The sequence below is a fragment of the Erigeron canadensis genome, chromosome 1 (genome assembly GCF_010389155.1).
Source record: "Erigeron canadensis isolate Cc75 chromosome 1, C_canadensis_v1, whole genome shotgun sequence".
Classification (NCBI taxonomy): Eukaryota; Viridiplantae; Streptophyta; class Magnoliopsida; order Asterales; family Asteraceae; genus Erigeron; species Erigeron canadensis.
Window position 1 is genome coordinate 20,446,931 of NC_057761.1, and position 21,805 is coordinate 20,468,735.

General features: G+C 35.6%; 1 protein-coding gene across 1 annotated transcript in view; it reads right to left on the minus strand.

Annotated features, from left to right (window-relative positions):
• Positions 1–1,472: 1,472 nt before the first annotated feature.
• The window catches only part of LOC122586578 (receptor-like protein EIX2), a 37,278-nt gene continuing 16,945 nt past the window's right edge, over positions 1,473–21,805 (minus strand). The window contains exon 2 of the mRNA XM_043758562.1: positions 1,473–2,713. Within this exon, the coding sequence (XP_043614497.1) occupies positions 1,473–2,713 (1,241 nt within the window). The remainder of the gene's footprint in view (positions 2,714–21,805) is intronic.

The following is a 21,805-nucleotide window of genomic DNA, read 5'->3' on the forward strand; positions in this document are numbered from 1 at the left end:
CGATAGGAATCATATATGCATTCTAGACGTGCTAACGTCGCTTATATTTTGAGTTCATATTCTATTGAGCCTTATTATCCCTGTGCTTATTTTGACTGTGGCTATCATTTGGTGACTGTGTACTTTGGTGACTGTGTGCTTTTGGTGATGTTGTGATTATTTATTTGTATTAGAGCAAGATGAAGTGATGACACTAACTAGTATTGCAGGAAAGATATCAAGGAAAAGCCTAATTAACTTTCTGCGATTATCTCCCTGTTTTACGACAGTTTTTGACCTAATGGATTGCACTTGTAGTTGGACTGTGGTAGCAATCCTGGGCTGCTTAATGGGTGTTGCTTGGGTGGAGGGTTAGCCGCTGGTACACCCTGTATACATACTCAGCCAAATACCTAGAGAGCATACCAGTACCGTGATCCGACCTTGCATTAAATGTACTAGGGGTGTGGAGGGTTAGCCGCTGGTACACCCTGTATACATACACCACTAGTGCTTCGGATGTAGGTATTAGATTCGGATCACATTTTAACTGCGATTTAGGGTTATATTATTTGTGTGTGTGTGTGTGTGTGTATATATATATATATTAGTACTCTATTGACGTGAACGCATGACTAGTTTAAGTTCTAGGTAGCATCCCTTAGACCATAAGACGAGAGAGTTTGCTGAATGTAATATGTAACATAGACATTGACCTTTTTGAGCGTTTCTTCGCGACTAACGTTCTAGAGATATACTAATGTGTGTGGAATAACGGTATGTATATATGCACTTTACTTAGTATGTCAAAATGTATATAAGTATATAGGTTGTGTTATAGAATTTGAGGGACTTTTCTTGAAATTTATTAGCAAGAACAACACAACGGCCACCTACATCAGTCACATAGTTGGATTTAGCATCAGCCAAACCTTTGTTACATCCGCTAATAATAATAATTCAATTTGGATTTTATTTCATCATTAGTAGAGGATAAGAAGGTTACCTTAGTTATTTTAATAACTTTTGTCAGCTTAAGTATAATTTGCATGCTCACTAATTCTTGGAAGGTTAGATATATGCCTAGTATAATTATGTATGTTACCAAATGAACCTTTTATAATATACTTACAGACTTATATTAAGAATACAAACAACATATTAAGAAACTTCTTTTAAAATGTCATAATTTACTATCAAACACATAATTATAGTACAAGCAACATTGAAATATAATTCCTTCAGTAAAATCATAATAGACCTAATAATAAACATAAAAACTTCATTTCTTTTATAAAACATGGAACTTTAGTATCATAAAGCATAATCTTGGAGATACTTCACATTATATTTAGGTGACCAAAACAAGCCTGTCAAAGATTTGTTCCTAAACCCTAAAAGGCTACCCCATTATTTGATAGACAAATCACAATATAAAACATTAAATTAGAAGAAAAATATGGTGTTTGTGAATCCAAAAGTATTATACCTCATCAGAAAGACTTCCTCTTAAGTCGAGCATGGGTTACTAGAATTAAAACAGTTAGCCAACTGCAAACATTCTCTATCGTTTCAAAATAAGTTATCCTCCAAATCCTAATGAAGTGCAAGCTACCAATAAGTCCCATAAATCCAATAACAAAACCCGAGACCATGCCGGTATAAAACCATGACAAACCATGTGAACTATCTTTACTTTTACCATCACCAACATGAGTATTGCTTCCTTTGCAATTCCTCGGCAGTGGTTTTCCACATAGTCCGTTGTTCCCTTCATACATTGTAGGATCATTAAAAGTATTGAACTGATTTCCAACTGGTATTGGACCAAATAGTTTATTGAATGACAGGTTCACGTAACTTAAATAGTTCAAGCTAGCTAAACTTGGAGGAATTCGACCTGACAACTTGTTTGTCGACAAATCTAAAGATTCCAATGCCTTTAAATTTCCAATTCTTTCCGGAATGTGCCCGCTTAATAGGTTTCGAGAAAGATTCAAATTGGTCAATGATATAAGGTTCATCAAAACATCAGGAATTTCACCATTGATTTTGTTGCTTGAGAGATCTAAGGATACAAAAAACTTAATTGTCTTCGTGTACTTCAATTCAATGCCCTTTATGTAACCCTCAATATTTTCTGTATATCCATAATTGTCATATGTGAAGTTGAATTCACTCCTCATCATACCAGTTAAATAGCAAAAGCAATGAGGAATATTTCCGGTTAAGCTATTATTTGCCAGGTTTAAATGTTGAAGATCGTTGATTTGACAAAGTTCTCGTGGAATCTCACCCATGAACTTATTTGACTGGAGATTCAAGATTCTAAGCTTTGATAGCCTTTTTCCTATCCAAGAAGGGATATTACCTGTTAACAAATTGTTCCCTAAATCAAAAGTCACTAAGCTTGTCAAGTTTTGTAAAGCCACCGGGAGATTTCCCTCAAATTTATTGTTGTTCAAGTGCAATGACTGGAAATATGATAGAGAACCTAATGAATTCGGGACATATCCCATTATAGTGTTATTTGTAAGATCCATCACCAACAATTGAATCAAGTTCCCTAAGCATTTGGGAAGAAATCCAGACAAGTTATTATTGGATAAATCAAGTATTCGTATACTAAGCAGCTTGCATAAGTGTGACGGAACGCTTCCACTGAAACTATTTTTCCCAAGATTGAAAATTTCGAGACCTGGTTTGGATTGAGCAATTATTAGTTTGATTAAAACTTATATATCTAGTCAAGTGGCTTAGGTCGGACCAATCACCACTCTAGTTAAATTTTATATATCAGTAGGCAAACTGTAGTTTAAAAACTTTCATATTGACAGATAAACACTTACAAAAATATTACAAATTCCAAAACCAAATAAACACTTATATTTTCTTTTAAAAACATAAACAAATGCTTTTATTTTCGTTGACACGAAGTCTACAAACCAAGTAGATCAATACCCTATCGTTAACCGGGTTAATAACAATATAAAATATGTTCAACTTTATACAATGAGTGTAAATATTAAACTCTTAACAGGTATGTCAAAAGGGTAATTTTAATACAATCTAAGTAAACTATCGAGTAGGTATACAATCACAATTAAGATTACCTTTCTCGAGTCATCTGTCAAAAGAGACACTTGTTTATATATGAAATTCTTAAAATAAGTTTTAAATCAATTCTTAACTCAAAAATAAGGTCCATAATCATTATCGAAATTGACATACTTTTAACAAATCCACGACAACATACAATATGTCTCATCATTGATTTTAATTTTAGATTTCTATCTATTTTTCATAACACTGTTTTAGGCTTTTAGTAAAAAAAATAAAAAGCACATTAATGCTTTAGACAATTCGGCTATATATTAATGCTTTAGTCAAATTTATCAAATGCGATGTCCACAGTTAAATCAATTTCAATTTTTTTTTTGTCATACGATTGATTGATAGCTTCAAAATCCTAAAAAAACATAAAAAAAAAATGTAAAGTCGTTTGTTAATACATATAGATCATGTGAACAATAACATCATTATACAAAGAAACAAAATCGGATTTAGAAAATATGTTGAGATATGAATCTAAACTTGCAATACCCTCTTCATGTTTTTGTTTGTAAATGATAATATTTTGAAATGAGAAACATGATTGGTGAATATGAATGTGTTTGTGGCTTTTATAAAGAAATAAATAAAATACCCTATAAAATTTTTTTAAAATCGATTTGTGTTGGGTACATACTATTTGTTATTAAAGAAAAAAGATACATATTTATTCGATTTTAGAAAGGCTTCAAATTGTGTTTGACTTTTTCTACTGAGAGACTTTACCATGTATTAAAAGTTAATATCTTTTATATCGTTAAAAGTTTTAAAAGAATTTTGGTATTTTTGATCACATATCATATAGTTTGACTTTATATTTGGACTTAGTTTGATTTTGTATTTGAATGGCTAAGATTTTTTTTTTTTTGGTTTTTATCAATGTTCAAGATTAAATTTAAAAGTTATTTTTTTTCCTTTGAGTATGATAACCATATACATATATAATTAAAAGTTTACACATTCAAACAAATCATAATCTATATTTTAACAATGTGTAACAAGTTGTTATGGTATTTAATTTAGTAAAATGGTAACAACTAATGAATGTGACTTAGAATTTGAGTATAAATATGTTTCTCATTATATTTGATTAAATGATTTTTGGCTTTTATCATGTCATGTCTATAATATATTTTGAAGATACTATAATATTTATTAATTTATTTAAATTGTAAAGGTATGAACCGACTAACATACCCTTATAACATGAATATCTATCTATTTTTATCTATTTAATTAAAAGAATGGAAATATTGTATTTAACGAGCATAAAACAACTTGTACCTTCCATATTAAAAGCTCACCCCGTGATTTTCATGATAAATGTACAAATAATTTATGCATCTTAAACACAGTCCTAAGGGCTGTATTTAGCAAACCCTTTAAAAGAAAGGATATTTGAATGATTAGGTAGCTACAATCTTTTATTACCAAATATACTTCTATCCTACATATAATTTTGTGGTTTCTTTGAATTTAAATACCTATTTTCATCTCTTAATAATAAATATAAAATGCACTTTTGATCAAAATGTCATTTATATAATTATATTTATATTTATTTTATTTATATTTTTATTTATATAATACTTTTTAAATGAAATCGATTGTAATCACATATTTTATCATAAAAATAATAGCCAAGGAAGTGAATAGTAACCGCCTATGTGGTAGTTTACTACTCGTCTGCATTGCACACGGTACCATTATTCAGATTTTGCCATATTACATTATGTTCGGGTTTTTTGTTATGGGTTATTTCTTGGTTTCTTCCAATTTTTTACTTTTGGATTTCCAACTAATATATTGAAAAGTTTTCCACATTTATTTCAATTTATGTTTTTAACTAATATATTGAAACTATCATTAAACATTTTTATGGCCACTTCCATATCACTATTTGGATTTTCCTACATCAAATCCTGCTTGAGTTTTTAACTAATACTAGCTAATCAACCCGGGTATTTTACCTAAAATTCTAAAAGCAAAAAAATATAAAAAACGTATATAATTTTTGTTATTGATATATTTTAACCCTCGAAGATATTAAAATTGATAGCACACTAATCTATATATATATATATATATATATATTTATATATTAGTACCTATTGCATTAACAAAACATAAAAAGTCATTTTTATGATATTTATATAAAAAAAGAATTTATTTTACAAAACATAAAAAGCCATTTCATAATATTATATAAAGCCAAATTTACTCTCTTTCTAATAAAAAAATAAATTTGTAGACATCATAAATAAAATATTTTTAAAATATTTAATTGGCTATTTATCTTTAAAAATACTATTAATTAAATATGACATCATAAATAAAATAAAAACATTTTAAAAATATTTGTAAACATGCCACATCATAATTGTTTCTAAAATTAGTTTAAAAAGACAATCCTTCTTTATTATATATAAAAGATATTGAGAAATTATATTCAACTTTTTATGCGTGTCACTATTTGAATTTGGTCACACCGCATCCCTATCTCTTTCGGGTTATTTCTTAAAAAAAAAGTTCTTTACGTTTTCCAAATAATATATTGAAAACTTTAATTTATTTTTTTTCCATTTTGCTTTTTGTTTATTGTATATATTAGATATATGTATTCGATAATGTTAAAACTTAAAATCCAGTATTGTTTTTTAAAAATATATATCTATTTCACATGTCAAATTATCAATTAAAAGGTTTTAATGCAAATATAATAAATGAACACTGTCATTTTAACACGACAATTGAGGTTCCGCAACGCGGGCCTTGAAAGTTTTCAAGTTTATAATAGATATCACCCATTGACAAAAGATGATAATTTCATGATTTTAAAAACTAATATCAGAATCGAATCTTCAAAATTTATTGCAAAACTATCAAATTGACACCACCATATTCATACTAGCTGGAAAAGTTATATTCAACCGAATAAAAAATTTATCTCCAAACTTGAATATTAATTTATTTTGAAATTTCTTTAATTTAAACCTATAAGATTGAGGAAGTTTTTATTGTGAGTCTAAGCTAAACAAATATGTAACACATCGCCTTACCATAACACAATATTATCCGCTTTTCCCGTAGGCTCACGGATTTGTTTTTGGTTGCTCGGGCAAGCTTCCTAGAAGGGTCACCCATTTCGCATTGTTGTCGTCCAAGCACACTTAAATGTGGAGTTTTCCTCTCATCCACAGCCAATACACCTAAAACGCGTTGTGTTATGTAAAGACAATGATATTGCTTATAGCCATGATTCCCCTCGTATGCCAGTGATGTATTCTTAACATTCTAAACTTTTCTATCATTGCTTTGACTTTGACCGTTAGTTGACTTTGACGTTGCTAGTTGCTTAAATGCTTAAGTAATTAACTATTGATGTTTGAATGATAAATGTAATACTTAAACTAGTTACTAATGATCATAAGATGTTATTATAGTTTTCGGATATTAATTAAGGTGCTCCTTCGGTCATTTGAGTTCTCGGTTTGTTAGTTTGAGCCTTAACGGTCGTTAGATTTAAGTTATGGGCACTTTGGTAATTATGAAAGGGGGTAGCGGTTTTGAGGGGGATTAGGCAGCCCTAAGCCCTAATTTTCAAAATTAAGTGTGTGTAATTGAAAGTGTGTCTCCCTTTACCTTCCTTGCTCAATTCCTTTAATTTCGGGTTGAATCAGAGTGATTGAACGCTTGTAGATCGAATCTTTAAGGTGATCGAATCATCTTTAAGGTAAGGATTGTAATCTATACTGATTTTTGGTTATATTCATCTATTAAACTCATTCACATATTATCTTGATCAATTGAATATGTTTTGTTGTTAGAATCAATGATTTCAGGTCGATTTGTGATCGTTTGGTGCTGGAATTTGACCCTCTAATCATCCATTAAGGTATTGATCGAAATAACTGTTAAATATAGTTCAATTTCATTCTATTAATTCGTTCATACCTAGGTTGTTTGATTGGTGGTTGATTAAATACGTTTTATTGATAGAATCGGTGATTTCGGGTCATTCGGTAACCCTTATTTTGATCAATTGAGGTTTAATGCTTTCCTACAGGTATGAACGTGATATTATGTGTTTCATATGAGTGTCACATCTGGTCTTGATCATAGGAGGTTGTTTGTTGATTAAATTCGTTAGTTTAATTAATTTGGTGACCTAAAGTGTAATCCTTGGATTAAGATATCATTTGAGATTATTGAATGATGAATTGGAATCAATTTTTAAGTGTATATGATTTCTGGAAATGGTTTCAAGTGTTGAAGATGTTGGATGTTAAATTAGGTTTCAAAACAAAGGGCTTTTGAAGGTCAGAAACTTTAGTCATCTTCCAAAACTCATATCTTTTTTATAAGAATCATTTAGAAGATGAATTTTACATTTTTGAAAAGATATATGGGTCCTCTAAATTCGAGATGAACGAAGTTTCTTTTGATTTTTCCAAGAGATGGGAGAAAAGTATTAATATCCAAAAGTAGTCAGATTTCGGATGAATTATGCTGGCATGTTTTAAAAATGTCATAACTTATTCATTAGATCTTTTCAAGAGTCAAATAATATATTTCTGGAAAGGTATTTGAAACTTTTACATTTGTTAAGAACTAAGTGTTGTCTCAAGTGAATGGTGTAAGTCTGGAACTCAATATCGCTGACACAATTAATGGTCTCGACGATATCATGCATTAGGAGGGTCGAAAGTGCGTTTAAGTGTCTAATTAACTTACATATTGATCCTATATTCATTTTAGGTTGCAAAGAGTACGTAACAAGCCTGATAAAGTCATTTGTAGGTTGTCGTGAGCTCCATTGAGGTAAGATAAATACCTTTTGACACGAGGAACACAACAAGAACTTAGTTTTCATAATTAACAATGGTTAAAGTCCCTTTCATATGCTTGTTAAGTTATGGAAACTTTGGGAGGGCTTACGGTTGGTGTTTATGCATGTTATGCCTTAGTTAACTTTAGTTATTAATGTAATGCATGTTATAGCTTGTGATGATTGATATCGTTGGTTTGATAGTAAATGGTTGATATGTTATTATGATATGCATGATTGATTGATACTGCGATTAAACGATTTATTGAGATTGCGATTGACTATTTGTGGTTGATTGATTGGTCTATACATGTAGTGCACGTAAATGGTTGATATGTTATTATGATTTGCATGATTGATTGATATTACGACTATACAATTTATTGAGATTGCGATTGACTGTTTGTGATTGATTGATTGGTCTATACATGTAGTGCACTAGACTCATGTAGGTTTGTCATGTTTACACATGTGTAAAGGTGGTTGGTTTAAAGTAAGACAAGTTACATCAACATGACTTTATCATTGTACTTTAAATATTGCATTTAAGGAATCACTTTTAATGCCTTAAATGCATCCAACTACATATATACATCCTTAAATCCACCGAATGATTCCTTAACCTATACATACTAAGTCATTCCTTGTTCAAAACAAACTTTTGCAATTTTGGTCAACTGAGTAAAATACTTAGGATCACAAAAAGGAATATTTCACAATTTTAAGTATTTTGATCTTAGGAGAATATTAATTAGTATAGATTACTTATAATTCATAGATTGGTAGGACATTTACATATTTGTCGGTTCCACAATAATATTTTATTTTATTTAACATCAATAAAATATACTTGAAAATTACATTGTGTTCAACTATTTATTAAATATCAATCTTACGTTATATTTAAGTAATACTAGTCCTTTTTATAGTAATCATATCTCTACATAAGAAAGTCTTATTTAGAGATATATTAGTTTGATTTACGTCAACATAGAGGTGTTTTCGATAATAACATCAAGTGTGGGATTTGCTGTCATTAGAACAACTACTTTTTAGTATATAAGAAGATTGATATTTAATAATCCACCAAGTGCATAAAGGTTTAATCACTTACATAAAGAACTAAAATCTATATATGACATTATTATTCGAGTAGGTTTTCTTTGGTAAATATCAAGTTCCTAACATACAATTTAATTTATTGTTTTTTAACCTTAAATAATAATATAAGTTTATGTATAAATTAGTTTTAAAAAAATAAAATAAAATATAAATACAAGGTACATTTCCTTTATTAATAATTTTAATGTTAACGTAAAATAACTAATTAGGGACCTGACACATGGACAATTGTATATTACAACCTCTTAAATTAAATCCAAAAAGATCTTAATGTATTGATAATACATCAAAGGTATAAGATTAAAAAAATCGTATTTACAAATAAAGGAAATAAAATATTAGTCCCAACTATCACTAGATGGGTGCTGAAGACACCTCTATGTCGATGGTGAGTGAACTTTGCAACACGATCAATTAATCTGGATGTGACCAGTTTAGTTTGATCGTGTACCAGGTTAACTGGAATTAAGTATTAAAGTGACAGAATGTTAATACATGCAATAATATAAATGACGAGCATATAAACTGGTGAGACAATATGTAATTTTCAAGTGTATTTTATTTATTACTGTTTAAATAAAATACAAGGTTGTTGCGGAACCAAGATAATACAAGAATGTAAATATCCTAACAACCCATGAATTACAATTGATCTAAACTTGGAAATTCTCCTAAACAATCGAAACACTTAGAGTTGTGAAATGTTTCTTTTTGCGATTGAGAGAATATTGCACAAGTTCACCAATATTGCAGAATATTTGTATTTGCAAAGTTATTGAAACAGCTTGTGCAAGGACCTCTATTTATAGTCGAAGATTGAGCATGGGGATCTCAACTTCGATGTACAAATATGGTTGACAGCACACAAAAGTATTGTTTAAATAATCCTTTGTGTGTGTTAAATAAAGTAAGACAAAAGGTTACTTTATTCAACCACTCTACATCTTTGTATCTTTATCCAAAGACAATATCATTGTCCGGTTAAAAGGATGTAGAGTAAAAAAGGTCCTCCTCGTAATCAGTGTAAAGCTTTGTAAGAGCATTTACACTGGAGGATTCTCCAGTTGATTGATCTGGTAGATTGTCAACTGGGCTTCGCTGCCATTGCCAATCTCTATTTTCCATTTGTTGTCTTTGACTTCAACTGGAAGGTCTTCAGATTCTAGTCGTCTGATCTCAACTGGAGGAAGTCATCAGTTGCTAAACCTGTACAATGCAACTGGACTTCTAATATTTCGGACAATTCCTCATGCTCTCCAGATGTCACTGGAGAGCTCCAGTTTAGTTAAAACTGGACCTAACAAATTCCCCCTAATTGTCCTGAAATATTGTCAAGTATTTTCAAACTTGTTTCTATACAAGTTTAAGTTTGAAATACTTGAATTTGATAAGACCTATTAAGTTTCCAAGACATTTTTATAGATCATCAAATGTCTTGGATTTTGTTTTAAGTGTTTGTAGATCTTATCAGATATCTTACTTGTAGGTTACAATCTGGCAACTTGTATATACATACAATTTCAAATAAATTACAAGAGAGTACACAAAATTACAAGCAGATAATAGTTAGAAGGAAAACTTAAACAGATGGCCCTTCGCCAGTTTTCCTTCTCTTTGAGACTGATGAAATCGGCTGAGTATCCTCAGGATCAAGGCCTAATCTTTCTTCAATGTTTTCCTTGAACTTGATGAGATTTTGCAATACATACTCCCAGCCTCTTTCAACTTTATTCTTCCTCTGCCTCCCCTCCAACAGCCTCAACATCTCAACATGCTCGGAATGACCATACTGATTGACATCCGGGTTCTCAGTAGTCCTTTTAGGTCCACCAAAGTATTGTACCTCAACAACAAAATGCTTGGCACCAGGCTTAATTGAAACCTTAACATCAGTAATCCTGCCTCTATTGTGCCTTCGACGCTGTACATCTGACAAATATGTGCGAGCTTCAGATTCATTTGTCAGTTTGATTTTGCTCGTGCTCAGCTTTTGTGTAGCAGCTCGAATATCATCTGTTGTGGGTTCACATGGTTCTACCCAAGTCCTCAGATTTGCATCTCTTGGTAAGGCCTTTTGTTTTCTTCCTTTGGACTTGGGTGGATTCAACACTTTGGTGACCGCCTTCTTGACCTGCTCAGTTCTCTTGAGAATCCCTTCAGATCTGATCTCTCTGGCCTTTTCCACCGATACATTCAAACACTTTGCATCCAGTTCAGCCTCATCATCCTGGTAGTGTTTGTCCAGTTCTACTTCAAGCATCTCCTTCAGTGCATTGACTATTCTTGTATCTTCTTTGATCTTCTTGTATTCAACAAGTGTCAAGCCAAGGAGTTGAGCATCAGTGATATCAACAAGAGGGGTTGGAAGATTTTTCTTGATTCAAACTGGTTTGCCTTCATTTGTTTCTTCCTTTCCTTGACCAGGTATCCCACTCTTGCTAATTTCTGGCTCTCGCTTTCAGTAACTGGAGGCAACAAATCGACATTGCCAGTTTCCAACATTGGTGCATCGGTGGCTGGTTCCAAAGATTCATCAGCAATGGCCTTTCCCTTGTCAACACTCCCTACCACCACATCATCAAACACCTCAAACCCTTGCTCACCAGCCTCAGTACTGGTAGCCATCACAATCTCCTTCCCTTTACTTGAAGTCTTCACAAGAGTGTGAGGGGCATGTACCGACCTTTCCCCCTTGGCAGCATCTAGTCCCTGCCTGATGGCTTCAAAATCAGCATGACTAGAGGGCAGGCGATCTAGAGGCTGCCATGATTGCATTGTCTTACACTCTTTGAAGACTCCACAAAGCATGCGAACTGTCCTCCAAAGATGATTTATCTCTTGAGATTGAGTCATTACATTTCCACTTGTCTGCTCTTGACTCTTTAAAATTTGTTTGAGAATGGAGAGATCATCTGAAGAGAGCCCAGTTGCAGGGACTTCCTGAGCACTGTCAGGCTCAACCGCCCTTCCTTTGCCAACTTCAGTGGTCAGATCAGATATGGCAGTTGAATGTTCAGACACTTTGCTAGCCAGCGTATCCAGACTGCACCTCAACCGATCAATCTCAGATGTTATTGGAGTGAGATCGACCTGGGGCACTGCAATCTTGGTGATCTCAGATATCACCTTTTCTATCAAGTTACTCTCACTGGCAGCCAAAGTTTCTTCGATCTTGAGACCCACTGAAGAGGCCAACCGACTCCCAAGCTCTGTCACATCTAGGCCAGGTTTGCTACACAGCTCTTGCACCTGCCTTTCCAGATTCTTAATATCAACCTCTGAAGATCTGACAGTATTGTTCAGCAGGTTGGATATTGAGGATGTGACTCCAGATTGAGTCAGTGCGAATGCCTCCCTTAAAGATATTGCCAATTGATTGGAGGATTCCACTAACTCGTTCAGCTTGCCAAACACCAAGTCCTCATTAGCAGAGAACTTGTTAATCCCCAGGTCAACCACTTTAATATTTTGCAGATGATCCTTGTGGTACCTGGAGAGGGACTTGGTGTTCTTCTCCAGTGTCTTTTGAATCTCTTCCACCCTCGCAAGAAGGTTCGAGAGATCGGTTTGAAAAGACACGAACTGGCTGTCCAATGACGGAGGAGAAGGTGTCACTGGACCAGCTGAGAAAGCTACAGGTGCAACTGGACGAGGTATGACAATATCTGGTTCTCCAGTTGCAGTAGCATCAGTAGAGAGAAGAGGAGGGGTTGTAGAAATGAAAGGAAGAGATTCAATGTGGCGTTCATGCTGAGAATGCTCAGGTGTGAACGACGGCGACGGTGGGGTTAGGATGTGTCTATTTCTAGGCACACCCATAGAAGAAGGTGATTGGCGAGAGGTGAATATTGGAGGTATTTCTAAGCTTTGTACATGAGTTGGGGAAACTGAAACATGTGGTTCTTGGGGTTGACCAAGGAGAGAAGGGAGCTGATCAAGTATAGTCGCATCAGCCATCTCCTGGTCAGATTCTGTCTCAGATGAGTCCGAAGACTCAAGCTGAAACACACCCTCATTTATGCCAAGATCCATAAATGTTGGGGGTGGCTGAACAAGTTGTTCAGACTCCTGATGACCAGTTTGAGTTGCCTCAATGGTATCATCAGTTTGAGGATCCGTTGCCGAAGCATCTTCTCCCTGGACAGAGGTGACTGGTGCCTCAACCACAACTGCTCTATCCTCAGTTGCAATATCATCGGCAGCGGCTTCAGAGACCACTATCACAGATTGTGACTGGTCAGGTGCAGCAAGTCCAGATCTTGATCTCCTGCTTTTAGAGGATCTTCTTGCTTTAGGAACTGCCTGGACTCCTGCTTCTGCCACAGTTACAACTTCAGTAGACGAACCGGTGGGTCCCTCATTATTTTGAGGCCCGCCCAGTTGCCTTTCTGATTCACCAGATTGTGGTGCATCAGTTTTAGAGAATGCAAAAATCATTCTCGGGGACATCTGGACTTCATCAGAAGTGGACACCAGGTTGTCCAGATTCCTCAACAGTTCTGGCACAGAGAACGAGGATTGCGTGTTGTTGTACTCGTCTCTGCCCAGAATCTGAATAAAACAAAGGGACAGAAACCTTGAAAAGGGAACACAAGGACCCCTGTTACCCTTTAACTTGAATACCAGGCTTCTGAACAAAATGCCTGCAAAATCCACCCTCAGCCCATTCCAAAGGCAGTACGCCATTTCTGCCTGGAAGGAGTTTATCTGGTCCAATCCACCAGAACTCCCTCCCAAACTTTCCACCAAGTGGACCATAAAGAACTTCCAGGATGGTGAAAGCCCCTTCATTGTAATGGACCCCTTGGTCTTCAACACATCCCCCTCCACCATCTCCTTATTTCCCATATCAAGGAAGACCTGGCGGAAATTGATATTGGAGGAAATCACCACTGGAGTTTCATTATGTCTCCAGTAGTTGAGGTTAAGGGCTTCCCTCAACGTTCCAGTGGTGATGGTACACGGGACTGACCCATCCTTTAGAGAAAAGGAGATGGATGAGCAGTCCTCAGAAAGAGAGGCAGTGTACCAGAACTCACACAAGTAATCATGGAATAGCTTGTGTGGATTCAAAGAGAAGGCATCGCTGAGGGGAGAAATCCGAAGAAAGGATTGGATTCTCCCGATAAGAGAGTCAGCGGCCTGGAGCCCTTGAAGAGATGCCATTGGATTATTTGGATTTAGTTTAATAAGCTTAGAGCTTATGGGAGCACCAGTGGCACGATTAACATTTTGTGATGGAATGTACTCAGCAGTGAGTAGATTCACATCACGAGAACGAGATGAAGAAGAAGAAGATTTAGGAGCCATTTGTGAATTTAGATTTAGGGTTTTGGACTTAAAGAAGAAAGAGAGAAAAGGATCTCGAATTGTGAATGATTGAAAGAGTAAATGAAGGAATTTTGAGAGAAGTAAATGAGACGGATATATTGGTGGGGGGTATATATAGGCAGTAAAAATATTGCCAAAATATATACGAAAAGATATTTTAGTCTCCAAAAGTTTGAAATAATTTGTAAAAAGTTATTTTCCAAAATTTTGAGAATTCAAAAATATTTAATACTTCCCATCAAGCATTTAATGCTACGACGGCTGGTATTCACATTTACCCACTAACTTCACCAATACCCATAAAAAGTGCAGTACATTTCGGCAAAAGTCTTGACACGTAAGACATGTCAGGTGACGTTCGTGAGTGCGAGGTTAGTACTCGAGTAACATCACGTGTCACAAGTATCCACCAAGTAAAACACAACGTTATGAAATCTGGCTGACCACCATTTTGAGACAAGACCAAACTAGCAACCAAAAGAAAATTTAGATGCCAGTTTCAACTGATAACCTTCAGTTGCATTTTTCAATAATTTATTTGAAAAATATTTTGAGTCTTTTTCCCCCTAAAAATGTGATCCATTTGATCAATGACTAGTCTTTGAGTACATCAAGGCGTTCAATCTCCAACCAATCAAGGATCACCTGGACCATCCTCAACTGAAGGGCCTCTTCAGTTTAATGAGGATTTAACATACCCAGTTCACTGATGAGATGTTTAAAAGTCTTTTCATCAAGAGGTTTTGTAAAAACATCAGCTAACTGTTTATCAGTGGGGATGAAATGTATTTCAATATCTCCTTTCATAACATGATCACGAATGAAGTGATACCTGATATCAATATGCTTTGTCTTTGAGTGCATCACTGGGTTGTGAGATATAGCAATAGCACTGGTGTTGTCACAAAAGATTGGGGTTCTTGTAAATTTCATGCCATAATCAAGTAACTGGTTTTTGATCCAGAGAATCTGGGCACAGCAACTGGCCGCAGAAATGTATTCTGCCTCAGCAGTAGACATTGAGACTGAAGTCTGCTTCTTACTTGTCCAACTCACCAGTTTTCCCCTAGGAAATGACATCCACCAGTTGTGGATTTTCTATCAATCTTACAACCTGCATGATCTGAATCTGAATAACCCATTAGATCTAACCCTGAGCCTTTGGGATACCAAAGACCAAGGCTAGGGCACCCTTTCAGGTACCTGAAAATGCGTTTAACAGCATGCAAGTGTGATTCTTTTGGATTTGCCTGAAATCTGGCACATAAACATGTTGCAAACATTATATCTGGTCGACTGGCAGTTAGATACATCAGTGAACCAACCATTCCACGATATTCTTTTTGGTCCACTGGTTTTCCATTTGGGTCAGAGTCCAAATTTAATGGAGCTGAAATAGGTGTGGTTTTTGATGGGATTGAATCAAATTTGTATTTTCTCAACAAATCTCTGACATATTTTTCTTGGTTAATAAAAATACCATCCATGGTTTGTTTAATTTGTAAACCTAAGAAAAATGTTAATTCACCCATTAAACTCATCTCATATTCTTGAGACATAATTTTTGAAAACCTTTTACACATTCCATCATCAGTTGACCCAAATATAATATCATCAACATAAATTTGTACCAGCAAGATATCACCTTTTTCTTTCAAGATGAACAAGGTATTATCTATTGCACCTCTTTGAAAACCATTTTTGAGAAGATGTTTAGTTAGAGTATCATACCAGGCTCTTGGGGCTTGTCGAAGACCATATAAAGCTTTGTTCAGTCTATATACCCAATGTGGATGCTTTTCATTTATGAAGCCTGGAGTCTGCGTAACATACACTTCTTCTTCCAATGTGCCATTCAGAAACGCACTTTTTACATCCATCTGGAAAACCTTGAATTGTAAGTGAGCAGCATAAGCCAAGAAAATTCTGATGGCTTCAAGTCTTGCAACTGGAGCAAAAGTTTCATCGAAATCAACACCTTCTGCCTGACAATAACCCTTGGCAACTAATCTAGCTTTGTTTCTGACAACGTTGCCATCTTCATCCATCTTGTTCCGGTAGACCCACCTCGTTCCAATGGGTTCTCTCTTTAACCCTGGAGGACAAGGAACAAGCTCCCAAACATTGTTCCTTTCGAACTGGTTGAGTTCTTCTTGCATAGCTTCAACCCAGCTTGGATCTGCCATAGCCTCGTCAATCTTCTTCGGTTCAATTAGTGATAAGAAGGTGACGTTCAAGCATTGATCACTTGTGGCTCTTCTAGTCTGAACCCCACTATCTGGATTGCCAATAATCTGCTCAATGGGATGAGCAGCAGTCCATTTAGTGTATTGACTAGGTTGGTGTAATACAACATCAGTGCAAGACACCTGACGATCTCCAACTGTTGCAGCAACAGGAGGAGAATCAGTCCAAACTACTTCAACTTCATCATTATTGTCAACTGAAGAGTTAACATGATTATCTTCAAACAAAGGTATCTCTTGAAGAACTGGAGAAGCTTGTAGTGGTTCTGATGTTGTTGTGGCACGCACATCAGATCCAATTACCAGTTTTTCAGGTAGGTTAAAACTGATAGAAGGATAGAATGAGGTGTCACAGAAGTTCTTCTTTACCTTAACTGGTTCCAAGACTTGGTGTTTGGAAACATTTTCTGGTGTACTAACTGATTGATGAACCTGATCAGATACACCAAAATCAACTGGGACAACTGAAGATAAATCAAGGGTTGGTCTTTTGTTGATTGCTTCATTTGATTCATCGAACGTGACATGAATTGTCTCATGTACCTTTTGGAGTCTATAATTATAAACTCTATAGGCTTTTCTAATATTTGAATACCCCACAAAGACACCTTCGTCAGCTTTTGCATCAATTTTCCCAACTGACTGGAATCGTTTAAAATGTAAACTGGACAGCCAAATACATGGAAATATCCAACATTTGGCTTACGATTCCTGAGGACTTCATAGGCAGTCTTCCTATGTCTCTTGACATAAACTGACCGGTTTTGGGTGTGACACGCAGTTGCTACAGCTTCAGCCCAAAAACAGGTGGGAAGACCAGATTCAGATAACATACTTCTGGCAGCTTCAATCAATGTGCGATTCTTCCTTTCAACCACACCATTTTGTTCTGGAGAACGAGCTGACGAGAAGTTTTGAGAAACGCCAGTGTCAGTGCAAAATGTCTCCAATTCTTTATTCATGAATTCTGTACCGTTATCACTTCGCAACTGACAAACTTTCTTGGTAAACTTGAGCTCAATTCGCTTGATGAGAGAGATAATTTCACCAGATGCATCACTCTTTGATCTGATAAATATCACCCAACAAAATCTGGTGTATTCATCGACCACAACCAAAGTGTACCTTTACCAGCTTTAGTTTGAACATTCACTGGACCAAAAAGGTCCATATGAAGCATGTGAAGAGGTTCAGTGATGCTGAAATTCTGTTTGGTCTTGAAACTGGCTCTTTTCTTTTGCCCATTTCACACCCTGGACATGGCTTCTCCCTTTTAAAGGAAAACAAAGGTATCCCATCAACTAGTTGCTTTCTTGACAACTTGTTAATGTTTTTGAAGTTAAGATGGGATAACCGTTTATGCCACAGCCAGTTGGTGTCCTCATCAACCTTGACATAGAAACAATGCTCTTTGGAGTAGGCTCCATGTTCATGATGTACACATTCCCTTTTCTTGGTGCAATCATTACTACCTTCCAATCCTTGTTAAAAACAGTGCCTTGAGCAATGTCGAACAGTACCCTATATCCATCATCACAAAGTTGACTGACACTTATCAAGTTATATTTCAAACCATTTACAAATGCAACCTTAGTGAATTGAATCTGCCCATTGTCAACAACACCATATCCTTCAGTTTTCCCACTTCCATCATTACCAAATGTCACTGCAGGTCCATCACATGCAGTGAACTCTTCCAGCAGGGGCTTACATCCGGTCATAGTCCGGCCAGCTGCGCTGTCCAGATACCAAATATTTTTGTTTCGATCGCCCTGCACACCCAAGTTAGTGATCAGTTATTTTTGTGAACCCATCTTTTCTTGATGGGTCCACTGGACTTCTTCCGAGAAGTCCCATGTGCTTGACTAGGTGTTGAACTGGATGAGGAAACTGGAGGGTTCTCTCCAGTTTCTGGAATAAAAACAATTGGTTTCAGTGGAACATTGACCTCCTTTTTCTTTCGATGTATGCTCCTTTCTGAGCAGATTGTTTTATCTTTTGTTTTTGAGGAGGAGTTTTGACAATTTGTTTTTCAACAGAAGAGGATGCACCTCCTTCCAAATTCTTAATTCTGGCAGTACAACTTTGTACCTGCCTTGACAAATTTTGGATTTGATTTTCCATTCTTACCAAAATGTTTTTTTCTTCAGGCTGCTGGCCTTTGGACTTTGGCTCAGCGGGGGTTTTAGTCTTTAGAGTTGAGGACTCACTTGACTTATGAGGTAAGGGATTGTCACCATATTCTTTTTAACTGTAGCTTTAGCCTTCTTGGCTCCAGTTTTAACCTCAACAGGGTTGGTCTTAGTGGATTCAGATTTGATTGTGCCAGAGGAATCATAAGGTGTTTCAATTTTAACAGATTCTGGCAATTGGTGAATTGTGGGTAAAACAGCTGCCATCTGAAGATCACCAGATTTCCAGGCAGTTTTTTGAGCATCAATGGTTTTAGAAAAAGCGTCATAATTTTTACCAGATGCTTGAACCCAAGAATTAATAACCATATGTTCTTTTTCAAGATCAAATTTCAGTTTTTGGTTATCTCTTTCCAATGCCTCGTTTTTCAAATCTGACTCTTTAAGAGCCAACTGGACACTTTGCAAATCATTTACTTGACTTTTCATGTTGTTTAATTCAACCAAAACTGTTTCTAAATATCTTTCACAGTCAGTTCTCATGGTTTCAACAAATAACAAGTCATCATTCAATGATTCAGCAATATCCAATTTCAGTTCTGAATCAATTTCGATATCATAATCCCTTACCTTCTTTAAAATGATATCAACCCATCTTCCAGATACAACATCATCCTTCACCACTGGTTGTTGACTCTCCAATGCCATGAAACACATATCTCTAATCTCTTCTTCATCATCAGATGAGTCATCAGAGAGTTCCCATTTCCCTTCAGTTTGAGCCATCATGCACTTGTTCTTTTCTTTCTCATTATTTTGTTCAAGAGACATGAGAGCAATCTGGGCCTTAAGTTTCTTGTATTTGGCCTTATAATCATCAGTTTTAACAAAGTTTGGGACAATAGGACCAGTTTGGTAGTTCATCTGACTAGATCTGCATTCCTTCATGAAATGGCCTTTCTTACCACATTTATAGCAGGTAAGATTAGCCTTATCCATTGAGATTGAATTGGAAGCATTATTGGACCCATTAAATCGATTAGATTTATGCTTAAACCTATTAAAGGTTTTAGCAATCATGGCAACCAGATCATCATCGTCAGTTTCCTCACAACCATCACTGAGATTAGTGGTTAGACCAGAGTTCAAAAAGTTGTTTAACATTTCCTTCATAGAATGTGACTGGACATTCTCAGTAGATATTAAAGCAGCACAAGGTTGCCCAGAAAAGTTGGCAGCCTTGGAACTCTGAGCATGGTTTAAAGCATCTTGTTCAGCGAGTAATCTTGCTGCATCATTATCTTCAGTAAATCTGAAGGCTCCATAAAGAGAGGCAAGAGTATGGCTATGCAAGGTCTTTCCTTGTCTTAAGACAAGAACCATGTGTGCCCATTTGGATGGCAAAACATCACAGAATTTTCAAGAAGAATATCCTTATCCTTCTCACTCCCAAGCCTCTAAGTTGATTAATTAGGCCAGTAAATTGGTATAAGTACCAGTTAACTTCATTGGGAAGAGCAAAGAAGGATTCATACTTCTTGTTGAGAGCAACCTTTCTAGTGACAATGGTGTCATTTCCTCCTTCAAACTGGAGAACTAATTCATCCCACATAGATTTTGCACTTGGAAATAGCACAAGAGTAGGAATTAGTCCTCAGGTATAGCAGAAAGAATCATGGTTTTCAGTTTGGTATCAAGATCAACCAATCTGCGATCCTCATCTGACCAATGTTCCTCAGATTTTTCAGTTTCCCTGGTGCCTCTTCTCCAGTGGGGTCGAGAAGAGGGCTAACACCACTGGACATGGGTGTATATGGCCCATCCTTAAGGATTTCAACATATACCTCTCTATCCCACCAAAATGCAAGAGCATTCTAGCCTTCCATGTACCAAATGTCTCACCATTCCCATCGAATTTGGGAACAGGAGAGTTGGAGTAATGTACATGAACGTGGTTAGCTCCAGGAGTAGGAGGAGGAGGAGGGGGTAGTATTTAAAGGAGTAGCAATATTAGGATTAGATTCATTTGGACCAGAACCATTCTCACCTTCAGCAGCCATCGAAGCAGACTAGGTTATAGAATTGAAACAATTCAACCTGCCTGCTCTGATACCACTTATTAGTCCCAACTATCACTAGATGGGTGCTGAAGACACCTCTATGTCGATGGTGAGTGAACTTTGCAACACGATCAATTAATCTGGATGTGACCAGTTAGTTTGATCGTTGTACCAGGTTAACTGGATTAAGTATTAAAGTGACAGAATGTTAATACATGCAATAATATAAATGACGAGTATATAAACTGGTGAGACAATATGTAATTTTCAAGTGTATTTTATTTATACTGTTTAAATAAAATACAAGGTTGTTGCGGAACCAAGATAATACAAGAATGTAAATATCTAACAACCATGAATACAATTGATCTAAACTTGGAAATTCTCCTAAACAATCGAAACACTTAGAGTTGTGAAATGTTTTTTTTGCGATTGAGAGAATATTGCACAAGTTCACCAATATTGCAGAATATTGTATTTGCAAAGTTATTGAAACAGCTGTGCAAGGACCTATTTATAGTCGAAGATTGAGCATGGGGATCTCAACTTCGATGTACAAATATGGTTGACAGCACACAAAAGTATTGTTTAAATAATCCTTTGTGTGTGTTAATAAAGTAAGACAAAAGGTTACTTTATTCAACCACTCTACATCTTGTATCTTATCCAAAGACAATATCATTGTCCGGTTAAAAGGATGTAGAGTAAAAAAGGTCCTCCTCGTAATCAGTGTAAAGCTTTGTAAGAGCATTTACACTGGAGGATTCTCCAGTTGATTGATTGGTAGATTGTCAACTGGGCTTCGCTGCCATTGCCAATCTTATTTCATTTGTGTCTTGACTTCAACTGGAAGGTCTCAGATTTAGTCGTCTGATCTCAACTGGAGGAAGTCATCAGTTGCTAAACCTGTACAATGCAACTGGACTTCTAATATTTCGGACAATTCCTCATGCTCTCCAGATGTCACTGGAGAGCTCCAGTTTAGTAAAAACTGGA